This window comes from Lithobates pipiens, unplaced genomic scaffold (assembly GCF_037356315.1).
Source record: "Lithobates pipiens isolate NorthernLeopardFrog02 unplaced genomic scaffold, aLitPip1_a1.2 Scaffold_28, whole genome shotgun sequence".
Classification (NCBI taxonomy): Eukaryota; Metazoa; Chordata; class Amphibia; order Anura; family Ranidae; genus Lithobates; species Lithobates pipiens.
Genome location: NW_027507789.1, coordinates 24476127 through 24489381, shown reverse-complemented (window position 1 = coordinate 24489381; position 13255 = coordinate 24476127). Strand labels below are relative to the sequence as shown.

Sequence of the window (13255 nt, the reverse complement as noted above, 5' to 3'; positions counted from 1 at the left end):
TGTTTGGGGTCGTTGTCTTGCTGGAAGGTGAACCTCCGCCCCCAGTCTCAAGTTTGTTGCAGACTCTAACAGGTTTTCTTCTAATGCCACGTACACACGTAGCCGTCTATCCGACGGACTTAGTCTGGCGGACTTCCTGCCAGACTGTCCGTCGGACTTTCCGAACGGGCTACTTGCCCACACACGGCACTTTTTCAGCGGACTAATACGGCGTACTAAGTCCACCGTACTATCCACCCTACTTTTGAAATGAACGGACTCGCCCACGCACAAGATAAAATAGTTTATTGCACAGCTCCGGGGGTCTTCCGTCTTCGGGGGTCTTCTTGCCGGACTCCTCCACTATCTTCTTGTAGCTTTTTTACTAGCGGAGGAGCCCGGCTTTCTTCCTCGCCGCCGCCCTTCTTCCGACTTCGGGGGTCTTGTCCCCCTCTTCGGTTCTTCTGCCGGTCCACCGCACCTTCTTCTAGCTCTTTTACAGGCGGTGGCCCGGTCTTCTTTTGCCGCTGCCGTCGCCGCCGCCTTCTGTTCTCTCATTCACATAGGGTGGGGGGCCGGTATCCGGGGGCCCCCTTATTAAAGGGGGCTTCCGGATTCCGATAAGCCCCTCGCCCGCAGACCCCGACAACCAACGGCCAGGGTTGTCGGGAAGAGGCCCTTGTCCTCATCAACATGGGGACAAGGTGCTTTGGGGTGGGGGGGCCGTGCGGCCCCCCCTTCCCCAAGGCACCCCCCATGTTGAGGGCACGCGGCCTGGTACGGCTCAGGAGGGGGGGGGCGCTTGCTCGTCCCCCCCTTTCCTGGCCGGCCGGGTAGCGTGCTCGGACAAGGGTCTGATGTGGACCTGGGGGGACCCCCACACCGATTTTTTTCGGTGTTGGGGTTCCCCTTTAAGTCCATACCAGGCGGCGGGACCAGCGACGTCTCCCTCGCGGGCCCCGCCTACCTGGAGACCCGCTCGAAATCAGTGGACTTTTCTCCGGGCGGGAAAGTCCGCTCATTTCAAAAGTACGGCGGACTGGCATACACACGGCCGGATTGTCCGCCGAAATGCGAGTCCGGCAGGAAGGTTGGAGTGCAAAACTACTTTCTAAGTCCGCCGTACTTTCGGGTCAAAAAAGTATGCCAGAGGCTACACACGGGGGGATTGTCCGGCAGACTTGAGTTTGCCGGACTTTTCCACCCGCTTGTTTGATCGTGTGTACGCGGCATAAGATTGCCCTGTATTTGGCTCCATCCATCTTCCCATCAACTCTGACCAGCTTCCCTGTCCCTGATGAAGAAAAGCATCCTCACTACATGATGCTGCCACCACCATGTTTCACAGTGGGGATGGTGTGTTCAGGGTGATGTGCAGTGTTAGTTTTCCGCCACACATAGCGTTTTGCATTTTTTCCTTTGGGCCAAAAAGTCAAATTCTGGTCTGACCAGAGCACCTTCTTCCACATGTTTGCTGTGTCCCCCACATGGCTTCTTGCAAACTGCAAACATGACTTCTTATGGCTTTCTTTCAACAATGGCTTTCTACTTGCCACTCTTTCATAAAGGCCAGATTTGTGGAGAGCACGACTAATAATCGTCCTGTGGACAAATTCTCCCACCTGAGCTGTGGATCTCTGAAGTTCCTCCAGAGTTACCATGGGTCTCTTGGCTGCTTCTCTGATGAATGCTCTCCATGCCCAGCCTGTCCGTTTAGGTGGACGGCCATGTCTTGGTAGGTTTGCAGTTGTGCCATACTCTTTTTTCCATTTTCAGATGATGGATTGAACAGAGCTCTGTGAGATGTTCAAATCTTGTAATATTTTTTTATAACCTAACCCTGCTTGAAATTTCTCCATAACTTTATCACTGACCTGTCTGGTGTGTTCCTTGGCCTTCATGATGCTGTTTGCGCACTAAGGTTCTCTAACAAACCTCTGAGGGCTTCACAGAACAGCTGTATTTATACTGAGATTAAATTACACACAGGTGGACTCTATTTACTAATTAGGTGACTTGTGAAGGCAATTGGTTCCACTACATTATAGTTAGGAGTATCAGAGTAAAGGGGGATGAATACAAATGCCCCTCCCCCCCCCCCCCCCACACACACACTTTTCACATATTTATTTGTAAAAGAAAAGTTAAAACTATTTATAATTTTCCTTTAACTTCACAATTATGTTCCACTTTGTGTTGGTCTATCACATAAAATCCCAACAAAATACATTTACCTTTTTGGTTGTAACATGACAAAATGTGGAACATTTCAAGGGGTCTGAATACTTCTTTAAGGCACTGCACAAATACTGTAGATACTAACTTTTAATATTAGGACTTACCTGTCCAGGAATCCAGCAGTGTTTTTACCCGAGCTGATTTTTCAATCGGCTCTTGGGTGCTGCCACCACCAGTTCTTGTAAGGGGAACCAGAAGTGAAGACTTGTGGCATCACAGCAGGCTCCCTGAAGCGCGCTGTGCTTTGTGAATGGCCCGGCAGTGGGGGAAGGAGGAGGGGGGCTGAACTTCTGGGTGACTTTGCTGTGGCAAAGTGTGAGCGGGTACCTGTCAAAACCAGGTACCCACTCCCCCCCCCTTCCCCCAAAAGGTGCCAAATGTGGCAGCGGGAGGGGGGAGGAAGCAAACAAGCGAAGCTTCCCTATTTGGGTGGAGCTCTGCTTTAAAGATGAACTATAGGAATAGGAAAAAACAAACACACATACTCACCTCCATGCTGCAGATGCCCCCCCACCAGGTCTAAGTCTGAGAAATGAGCAATCAAATCACTGCTGATCACTAAATTCTCAGTCCACTCAGAGCTGACAGTCACCACTCTCTGCTCTGCCCCTCTGGCTCCCAGCCGCACACTGAGAGGCTGAGCCAACTGACAATGAGGCATCTGGTTCTGTCCCAACAATGGGGTCCGGATCCTTCCAAGGCCTAGAGCAGCTTTGTGACGTCAGCTGACAGCAGCCTTTAGTTCTGAGTAACAGGAGAGCAAAAGTAAGTGCACAGCAGAGAAGTATGGCCAAAAAAATCTTTGGCCATACTACTTTTTTATATAATAATTTTTTTTATAGCGATCTATACATCAGACCAGTAAAAGGGACAACTGTGGAGAAAAGGGGGACAGAGGAATTAAATTCCAAAAGAAGGACCATCCTTTTAAATGACAGATCGTTGTAAGCTTTAGCACAACCTTTTACTCCCAACACAGGCTCTGCTTGGGAAGACACACACTAGGGAACACAATTAACCCCTTGAGCGGCCTCTAGTGTTACCCCTTCCCTGCCAGTGACATTTTTACAATAATCAGTGTATTTTTATAGCACTGATCGCTGTATAAATGTCAATGGTCCCAAAAATGTGTCAAAATTGTCCGATGTGTCCGCCATAATGTCGCAGTCCTGATAAAAATCGCAGCGCGCTTCCAATACTAGTAAAAAAAAAAAAAAAAGAATAATAAAAAATGCCATAAAACTATCCCCTATTTTGTAGACACTATAACTTTTGCGCGAACTGCAATTTTTATTTTTTTTTACCAAAAATATGTAGAAGAATACATATCGGTCTAAATTGAGAAAAAAAAATGTTTTTTTTTATATATATTTTTGGGGGATATTACTTATAGCAAAAAGTAAAAAATATTGTGTTTTTTTTTTCAAAATTTACGCTTTTTTTTTGTTTATAGAACAAAAAATAAAAAACGCAGATTTGATCAGTTACACCCAAAAGAAAGCTCTATTTGTGGGGGGAAAAAGGACATCAATTTTGTTTGGGTGGAGCGCCGTATGACTGCGCAATTGTCAGTTACGACGCAGTGACGAATTACAAAAAGTGCTCTGGTCAGGAAGGGGGTAAAATCTTCCCGGGGCTGAAGCGGTTAAACTCCATACTTTCTGCATTATTCGATGGCTAACATAATACAATTATCTACTACTCGCAGGGATATGCAATTAGCGGACCTCCAGCTGTTGCTAAACTACAAGTCCCGGCATGCCTCTGCCTCTGGGTGTCATACTTGTGGCTGTCAGAGTCTTGCTAAGCCACATGGGACTTGTAGTTCTGCAACAGCTGGAGGTCCGCTAATAGCATATCCCTACTACTGCTTTAGACCTGCTGAGACAATGATAAATTGGCGTAATAATACTTTTGAACACTAGAGGTGGCAATATACAAGTAACAGGCCAATGTCCATGTATTTTAGACTTATAGACTACATTGTACAGTTTTTCTGCATGAGATTTTCAATACACTTCCCTTACAGGGTGCTCTGGGACTACTCTATGTGATTGATGACACCTGTCATCTTCCCTGATATGAGCAGCTGGAGGACCAGAAAATGTAAATGAATAAAAAAGGTCAAGTACTAGGCTCAATCAAGCTGTCAATCATGCTGCAACACCTCTAAAATCTCCCCGTGAAGCCCCCTTAGGGCAGTATTTGTGTGATACCTGTCTCCTGCTTGATGCTAGAGGTTTTTCCTATGTGAGTTATAGGCGATGGGTAACCCCGTTCACGTTGCGTGAGTGTTATTGTCAATCCACTCAGCTCATTGCCAATCCTCTCAGGCACGCTCCAGAACTCACTTCCAACACGATAACCCTGTAGGAAATAAATGTTTAATGTCTGCGTCCAATAACATTCATCATTTGTATACGGCTGTAAAGTCCAACCCACCTTGCCGCTTTCTAGTGCCGGGATACAGCGGTCTATAGCATGTCGCTCCTCCTGGATCCAGCGGTAATCGTCGCAAGCGTTCATCACAAGCTGCTCATTAGGCTTACCAAGGCGACCTGCATGAACATTTAATATTGAGACGGCCATAAGAGAGAGAGAAATGTATCATTAAAGTGGTTGTAAACCCTTACATATACTCAGTGAAGGGATTATCCTCAGGAAATAGAGATTAAACAAATCCTCCTACTTAAATTGGACCTGTTTATCTGCTATCTTCTCTACATCCGTTCAAAGTCCTGAATATATAAGCTTGTCTGAGAACTCAGAAAAAAAGGGGGCGGAGAACTGAAGTTACACTCTACAGAGCTCAGTGAGGAGAGCTCTGAGAGCTGATTGGAGGGAAGGGAGACACCCCCCTTTACACAGCACACAGGAGCAGAGCTGAGACTGTCAATCTGCTGGAGATCCTTCCCCTGTCACAAATTTTCTCTTGGTGTCAGGAAAACTTGTCAGAAATGATTCATGCTGATAGCAGAGGAACGAAGCAGCAGACAGAAATGACACTTAGTGCTTGGGATTGTACACACGATGAAGGCATATGCTTTGTTCATATTTCATGGCTGAGGTTTACAACCAGCAACCAGCAACCAGCAACAATCCTCCAATCCCATCCGATCCGCTAGATGGCTGGCAAACGTATCGCCAACCGGATCTTGACAGAAAGGATGGCAGGCGGGTGTCAGTGGACACATCTCCGCTGATACCTGCCTGCCCATAAAATTCAATGGGTAGCCCACTCGGATCTGCCTAAAAAATGTAAACGTAACGGATCTGCCTGAACAACCACGCAAGATGGATTGCGATATCCACGCGGATCCGAGCGGGCCAATCGTGTGAATGGGGCCGTAGTCTATGCAGCCTTTCATTGTGAGTCCGGCCTATGTAATGGTGCACCCCAAGGGCAGCCTGGGCTCATTAAAGGCCCCTTTCACACTGAGGCGGTTTTCAGGCGTTACAGCGCTAAGAATAGCGCCTGTGTAACGCCTGAAAAAACCGCCCCCTTTCACTCCAGTGTGAAAGCCGGAGGGCTTTCACACTAGAGCGGTGCGCTGGCAGGACGGTGAAAAGATTCCTGCTAGCCACATCTTTGGAGCGGTGAAGGAGCGGTGTATTCACCACTGCTAAACCGCTCCTACCCATTGAAATCAATGGTGCAGCGCGGCTATACCGCCGGCAAAGCGCCCACTGCAGCGGCGCTTTGAACCCTTTTTCGGCTGCTAGCTGGGGTTAAAACCGCCCCGCTAGCGGCTGCATACCGCCGCTAAAACTACGGTAAAGCGCAGCAAAAAATAGCGGCGCTTTACAGCCGAAGCCCGCACCACCCCAGTGTGAAAGGGGCCTTTGTGATTTGAATGCTGGTCATCATTCAGCCGAAAGTGGGTTAGAACTAGGTGATGGGGGAGGACTGGGAAGGCAGCGCTGGATTTGGAAATTTTAATACATTTAAATTAATATTTAAATAAAATTTTATATATATATATATATATATATATATATATATATATATATATACCGGTAGTGACCACACACAGCAATATTGCAGCTACAAGCCAAGCATCATTCAAGTGTGACAGGTTAGGTATCTGTTTACTCGGCGTAACATCATCTTTCACATTATGCAAAAAAATTGAGCTAACTTTACTGTTTTTTGTTTTTTTTAATGCGTGAAACAGTTTTTTTCCCCAAAAAATACGCATTTGAAAAATTGCTGCGCAAATACCGTACGAGATAAAAAGTTGCAACAACCACCATTTTATTCTCTAGAGTCTCTTCCAAAAAAAAACATAAATAATGTTTGGGGGTTCAGTGTAATTTTCTAGTAAAAAAAATGATGATTTTTACATGTAGGAGAGAAATGTCAGAATTGGCCTGGTAGGCAAGTGGTTATAATAACTCACGGGATAATGAGTCGAGCTGCCTCTTCCTCAGGTCCATGTGATACTGCCAGTTGAGTAGAGCGTTATCCTGATTGTGGTGATAGCAGATATTCTCCTTTTGCTGGAGTCTGCCAGCCTCATCCTGTGTTCCCAAACTCAGGAAATCTGGTGTACGTTCCGGGACAAGCTCAGCAACCTAAACACAAAATGTGACTTAAAGTTAACATATGAATATTGAATAGTAACACTTATAACAGACATGCTAGTCCATGAGAGAGGGCAACATGGACATACCCAAAGGCCTGGATACACAGTCATGGGCAAACATTTTGGCACCCCTTCATTTTTGTCAGATAATGCACCACTTCACCTAGCAACCTGTTGCAATTACAAAGCTTTAGGCATTCTCAGATGTATTTATTTTGTTTGTATTGTTATGACACAAAAAAGTGGATTAACAAAAAGCCACACATTCCACACAAAACTCCAAAAATGGACTTTACAAAATGATTTGCACCGTCTCAAAATTGCAATAAATAACTCCATTCCAAGTTTGTGATGCTCCTGTAATTTGACATTAAACTCACCTGTATTAACAGGTACTGACAATATAGAAATCACACCGGCAACCAGTTAAAGTGGTGAAAAATTGACTCAACCTTTCTGTTGTGTGTCTCTGTGTGCCACACGGAGCATGGAGAAGAGAAAGAGCAGCAAAGAATTGTCTGAGGATTTGAGAACAAAAATTGTTGAAAAACATGGACAATCTCAAGGTTACAAGTCCATCTCCAGAGTGGTTGTATAGTCATTTTTGGGACTTTTACCTATAGGAAAGCCTATAATAAGGCTTACCTGTAGGTAAAAAAAAATCTCCTAAACCTGTACGGTTTAGGAGATATTCCCCTCGCAATGTGCCACTGACTGCATCGGCGCATGCGCACAGGGGATTGTCGGCTGAAAGTCCGGCAGACGCCGGACCCTGACGGGAAGAAATCTCCCGCACGCGGGAGTGACGATATCACAGCTCCGGCCACTCACAGTGCCGGAGCCGCAATACCCGGAAGAAACGCAGAGGGAACGTGTCAGCTCCCTCGGCGTGGATCGGGGCCGATGTGTCGGGGCCTCGTTCTAAAGTAAGTATTTCATAATGAGCTAGTATGCGGTGCATACTAGCTCATTATGCCTTTTCCTTTGCAGGTGAGTAAAAAAAAAAACATCAGCGGGTATACAACCGCTTTAATGTTGTTGTGTCCACTGTGCGCAACATTGTCAAGACGTTTACAGCCGGTGGCACTGTAGATAATCTTCCTGGACGTGGATGAAAGAGAAAAATTGATCAAAGATTGCAACGAAGGATTGTTGGAATGGTGGATAAAAAACATCGATCAACTTCCAGACAAATTCAAGCTGACCTTCAGGCACAGGGTACAACTGTGTCAGCTCGCACTATACGTCGCCATCTGAATGAAAAGGGACGCTATGGTAGGAGACCCAGGAGGACCCCACTCCTGACACAGAAACATAAAAAAGCCAGATTGGAGTTTGCCAAAACTTACCTGAGGAAGCCAGTTTTCAGAAAGAGAAATTAGGCTTTTAAAGAAAAGAATACAGTTCCTATAGTCAAACATGGTGGAGGTTCACTCAAGTTTTGGGGTTACTTTGCTGCTTCGGGTGCTGAACGTCTTGACCGTATGCATGGCATTATGAAATCTGAAGATTACCAAAGAATTCTGGGGTGCAATGTAGGACCCAGTGTCAGAAAGTTGAGGTCATGGGTCTTACAGCAGAACAATGACCCAAATCACAGGTCAAAAAGCACCCAGAAATGGTTTAAGACAAAGAGCTAGAGAGCAATGAATTGGCCAGCAATGAGTCCAGATCTAAATCCCATGGAGCACCTGTGGAGAGATCTCAAAACAGCAATTGGTAAAAGGAACCCTTCCAATCTGAGAGACCTGGAGCAGTTGGCGAAAGAAAAGTGGTCCAAAATTCTAGTAAAGAGGTGTAAGAAATTCATTGTTACAGGGAGCGATTGACTTCAGTTATTTTTTCCAAGCGTTGTGCTACCAAATATTAAATTGAGGGCGCCAATAATTTTGTCCACTCCATTTTTGGAGTTTTGCGTGGAATGTGTCGGCTTTGGCTTTTTGTGTCTCCACTTTTTTATGTCATACCAATACAAACAAAAGAAATGAACATGAGAATGGCCAAACATTTGTAATTGCAACAATTTTCTGGGTGAAGTGGTGTTTTATCTGACAGAAATTCAGGGGTCCTGCCACATGCACCGGTGACATCACCGACTGCCAAACAAGCAAATATCTCCTAAACGATGCACATTCAGGAGATATTAATTTTACCTACAGGTAAGCTTTATTATAAGCTTATCTGTTCGGAAAAACCATACAGGGAAGTTTACTGTCACTTTAAGCCCTTGTACACACAGTCGGAGAATCCGTTGGAATGTGTCCTATCGGACCGTTTTGTCGGATAATCCGACTGTGTGTGGTACGCATCGGACTGTTTCCGTCGGAATATCCGTCGGACCAAATTTTTCAACTTGCTGGAAATATTTTCCGACAAACTGGTCTGATCGGACATACTCCGATCATGTGTAGAGAATTCCGATCGAACAAAGTGCCCCGCATGCTCAGATCAAATTCCTACACCAAAGCTATTGGCTACTAGTCTGAACATAGTCCCGTCATAACGAAATAACGTCATCACGCTCTGAACAATTGGATTTTCCGACAACTTCGTCCGACCGTGTGTATGCAACAGTTTCGGACAAGATCCGTCGGACAAAATCCGACGGACAGAATCCGTCGGATTTGGTTGTCGGAATCTCCGACCATGTGTACAAGGGCTAAGAGCTTTTTCACACTGACAGCATGGGGGCGTTGGTGGTAAAGTGATTTTCGGCCGTTAGCGGGACACTTTTAACCCCCGCTAACGACCGAATAAAGGGTTAAGAGCGCCCGCAAAGCGCTTTGGCGGCACTGCCAATTAATTTCAATGAGTAGGGGAGCTTTAGGAGCGGTGTATACACTGCTCCTAAAGCGCGTCAAAAAAGCTGCTTGCAGGACTTTTTTTGATGTCCTGCCAGCGCAGCGCCCCAGTGTGAAAGCACTAATTTTTCAGGCGCCTGAAAAATGCCTCCAATGTGAAAGGGGTCTTAAGCTTCCGACAAAATATATATTTTTTTTAAATGAGCGCAAGGGACTGCTATTAATCCGATGGGCCCCTTGTGCTGCTGGTTCACGGATACCTTGCAGTCTTCATCCTCTACCCCCACCGCACTGGAAGATTACGGTGGTGGGGGATTCAAACAGAATGGAGGAAGCTCTGAAAAGCGCTACTTATGCCCTACTATGTCCTCCCTTTCCGCCCAACTCCTCCATTCATAGAAACCATAACTATAGCTTCTATGACTGAAGTGATCCATGAATGAAGAAGGGGCAGATGATTAAAAGGTTCACCCACTTCCATTTAAAGAATGTGTTTCATTTATAGAAGCTGTAATACAACTTCTATGAATGGAGGAGGTGGGTGGCAAGGGTGGGCTTAGCTGGGTACTGCTGATGAGTGTCTCTCACAGATCTCTCTGATCTATTAATTCCCACCGCACAGATTACAGCAACCATGAGGGTGGTGGGAGGGCATCAGAGGATGAAGATCGCAAGGAATCTATGAGACAGCAGCTCAAAGGAGACACCAAATTAAGAATAGTGTCCCTTGTGCTGTATTTTTTATTTTTTTTGTCTAAATTTTAATCAAATATTCCAATGTTTTCCACAGCATTTTCAATTATATTTGGCCTACTAGTGCATGTGCAGTTTATACCACATTACGTGCTTCTGGTAATAACAGTCACAGTTGGCAATGTGCTTATGTCTGCCCTCATCCAAACTTTCAAGCCCACAAATGGCTGCTGTCCAAGCTGGCGGGTAGGAAGACAGAAGGGTTTAGTTCCACTTTAAGATCCCTTTCACATTGGGGAGCATTTCAGGTGTTTTTGCTCTAAAAATAGCACCTGTAAAGCGCCTGTAAAGCACCTCTCATGCCTCCCCAGTGTGAAAGCCTGAGTGCTTTCACGCTGCGGTGGCGTGCTTCTTGCAAGAGGGGAAGAAAAGTCCTGCAAGCAGCTACTTTGGGGCGGTATAGAAGCTCCTAAACCGCCCCTGCCATTGAAATCAGTGGGCAGTGCTGCCGAAGCGCCTGCAAAGCGCTTAGACCGCTGCAATTTTAACCCTTTCCTCGGCCGCTAGCGGGGGTTAAAAGCGCCCAGCTAGTGGACAAATATCACCGTTATAACAACGGAAAAGCGCCGCTAAAACTACCATAAACACGCCCCTGCCCCAGTGTGAAGTGAAAGTAGCCTTAAGCGGTAGTAATTATTGCTTGGACACTTCTACCTACAGGTTAGCTTTATAATAAAGCTTACCTGTAGGTACAAGGAATATCTCCTAAACGTGCACCATTTAGGAGATATTCATTGTCTCTGCAGCCGGTGACATAACCAGCGCATGCGCTCTAAAGGGACAGCATACTTCTTCAGAGCTCTGTGTCGCAACTGTAGCTTGGTTAGATAATGCAACATCATCTTGGTTTCGACAATTCAAATGGCCAGAGCCCACAAACCCAGAAGGAAGACTGGGTGAAGATGGAAGCCTTGTCAGCGGTGATAGCACACCACTAGAGGGCTTTGTTATTGAGTAAGTCTTGCATAATGTGCGATTCATACTACACATTATTGTAAGCCCCTTACGGTCGGAATTTTGGCCAGCAAAAGACCGATGAGAGCTTTTCGTCGGAAAATGCGACCGTGTGTATGCTCCATCAGAATTTTGCTGGCCGAATTTCCATCAGCAAAAGATTGAGAGCATGTTCTCAATTTTTCCGATGGAAATTCCGATCGCGTGTATGCAATTCCGACACACAAAAACTCACACATGCTCAAATTCAATTATGAGACGGAAGCTATTGGCTACTGGCTATTGAACTTCCTTTTTCTAGTCCCGTCGTACGTGTTGTACATCACCGCATTCTTGATGGTCGGAATTTGGTGTGACCGTGTGTAGGCAAGACAGCTTGAGCGAAATCCTGTCGGAATTCCGTCAGGAAAACCATCAGAGCTTTTACCGACCAAAATTCCGATTGTGTGTACGCGGCATTAGACTGTGAGCTCTAACGAGCAGAGCTCTCTGATTCCTACTGTAGTAAATTGTATTGTAACTGTACAGACTGCCCTTATATTGTAAAGCGCTGCGCAAAGTGTCAGTACTATACAGTGGTTAAAATAATGATTTGATTCCCTGCAGATTTTGTAAGTTTGTCCTCCTACAAAGAAATGAAGGGTCTTTCATTTTTATCATAGGTGTATTTTAAATGATAAACAGAATATCAACCAAAAATCCAGAAAAAACACATGACACAAATGTTAGAAATTGAGTTGCAGTTCAGTAAGTAAAATAATTATTTGATCCCCAAGAAAAACATGACTTAGTAGTTGGTGGAGAAACCCTTGTTGGCGATCACAGAGGTGAGAGGTTTCTTGTAGTTGGTGACCAGGTTTGCACTCATCTCAGGAGGGATTTTGGTCCACTCTTGGCTGACACTTGGCAACTCGAAGTTTCAGTTCCCTCCATACATTTTCTAGATGATTAAGGTCTGGAGACTGGCTAGGCCACTCCATGACCCTAATGTGTTTCTTTTGAGCCACTCATTTATCGCCTTAGCGGCATGTTTTGAGTCAATGTCATGATGGAAGACCCATCCATGACCCATCCTCATTGTTCTGGCTGAGGGAAGAAGGTTGTCATCCAGGATTTTTTTCAATACATGGCCCCATCCATTGGCCCCTCAATGCAGCAAAATGGGCCAGTACCTTTAGCAAAGAAACATCCCCAAAACATATTGTTCCCACTTCCGTGCTTGACTGTAGGGATGGTGTTCTTGGGGTCATAGTCGTTATTTTTCTTTGTCCAAACATGGCAAGTAAAGTTAATAGCAAAGAGCTTAATTTTGGTCTCATTTGACCCAATCCTTCTCTGAAAACTGTAGATGTTCATTGGAAAACTTCAGATGGGCCCATACATGTGCCTTCTTAAGTAGGGGGACCTTGCAGCTTCTGCAGGATTTCAATCCACAGTGGCGTATTGTGTTATCAAAGTTTTGTTTGGTGACTGTGGTCCAAACTGCCTTGAGATCATTCACAGCCACCTCCCATGTAGTTCTGGGCTGATCCCTCATTTTTCTCATGATCATCCTTACCCCATGAGGCGAAATCTTGCATAGAGCTCCAGACTGATGGAGATTGATGGCTATGACAGTTGTCTCCTTCTCATCAAGCTTCTTTCTGATGGTCTTGAAACCCATTCCAGCCTTGTGCAGGTCTACAATCTTGTCACGGAAGTCCTTTGACAGCTCTTTGGTCTTGCCCATGATGGTGAGGTTAAGGAAGAAAGATTCTGTGGACAGGTGTCTTTTATACACATAACGAGTTGTCATTAGGAGCATCTTCTTAAATCGACAGGACTAATCTGTGTACCACATGAGCACATGCTGTAGTCAGACTGTGAGAGCCATAATTATTGTTGGTTGGTAGGGGGATCAAATACTTATTTTACTCACTGAACTGCAACTCAATTTATGTCATT

At 45.4% G+C, this 13255-nt stretch overlaps 1 protein-coding gene across 1 annotated transcript in view; it reads right to left on the bottom strand.

The window, feature by feature from the left end:
* Window positions 1-13255, bottom strand: part of MYCBPAP (MYCBP associated protein) — a 74926-nt gene that overhangs the window by 48390 nt on the left and 13281 nt on the right. The window contains exons 5-7 of the mRNA XM_077458915.1: window positions 6618-6792; window positions 4660-4775; window positions 4434-4584 (exon numbers count right to left, since the gene is read on the bottom strand). Of these exons, the coding sequence (XP_077315041.1) occupies window positions 4434-4584; window positions 4660-4775; window positions 6618-6792 (442 nt within the window). The remainder of the gene's footprint in view (window positions 1-4433; window positions 4585-4659; window positions 4776-6617; window positions 6793-13255) is intronic.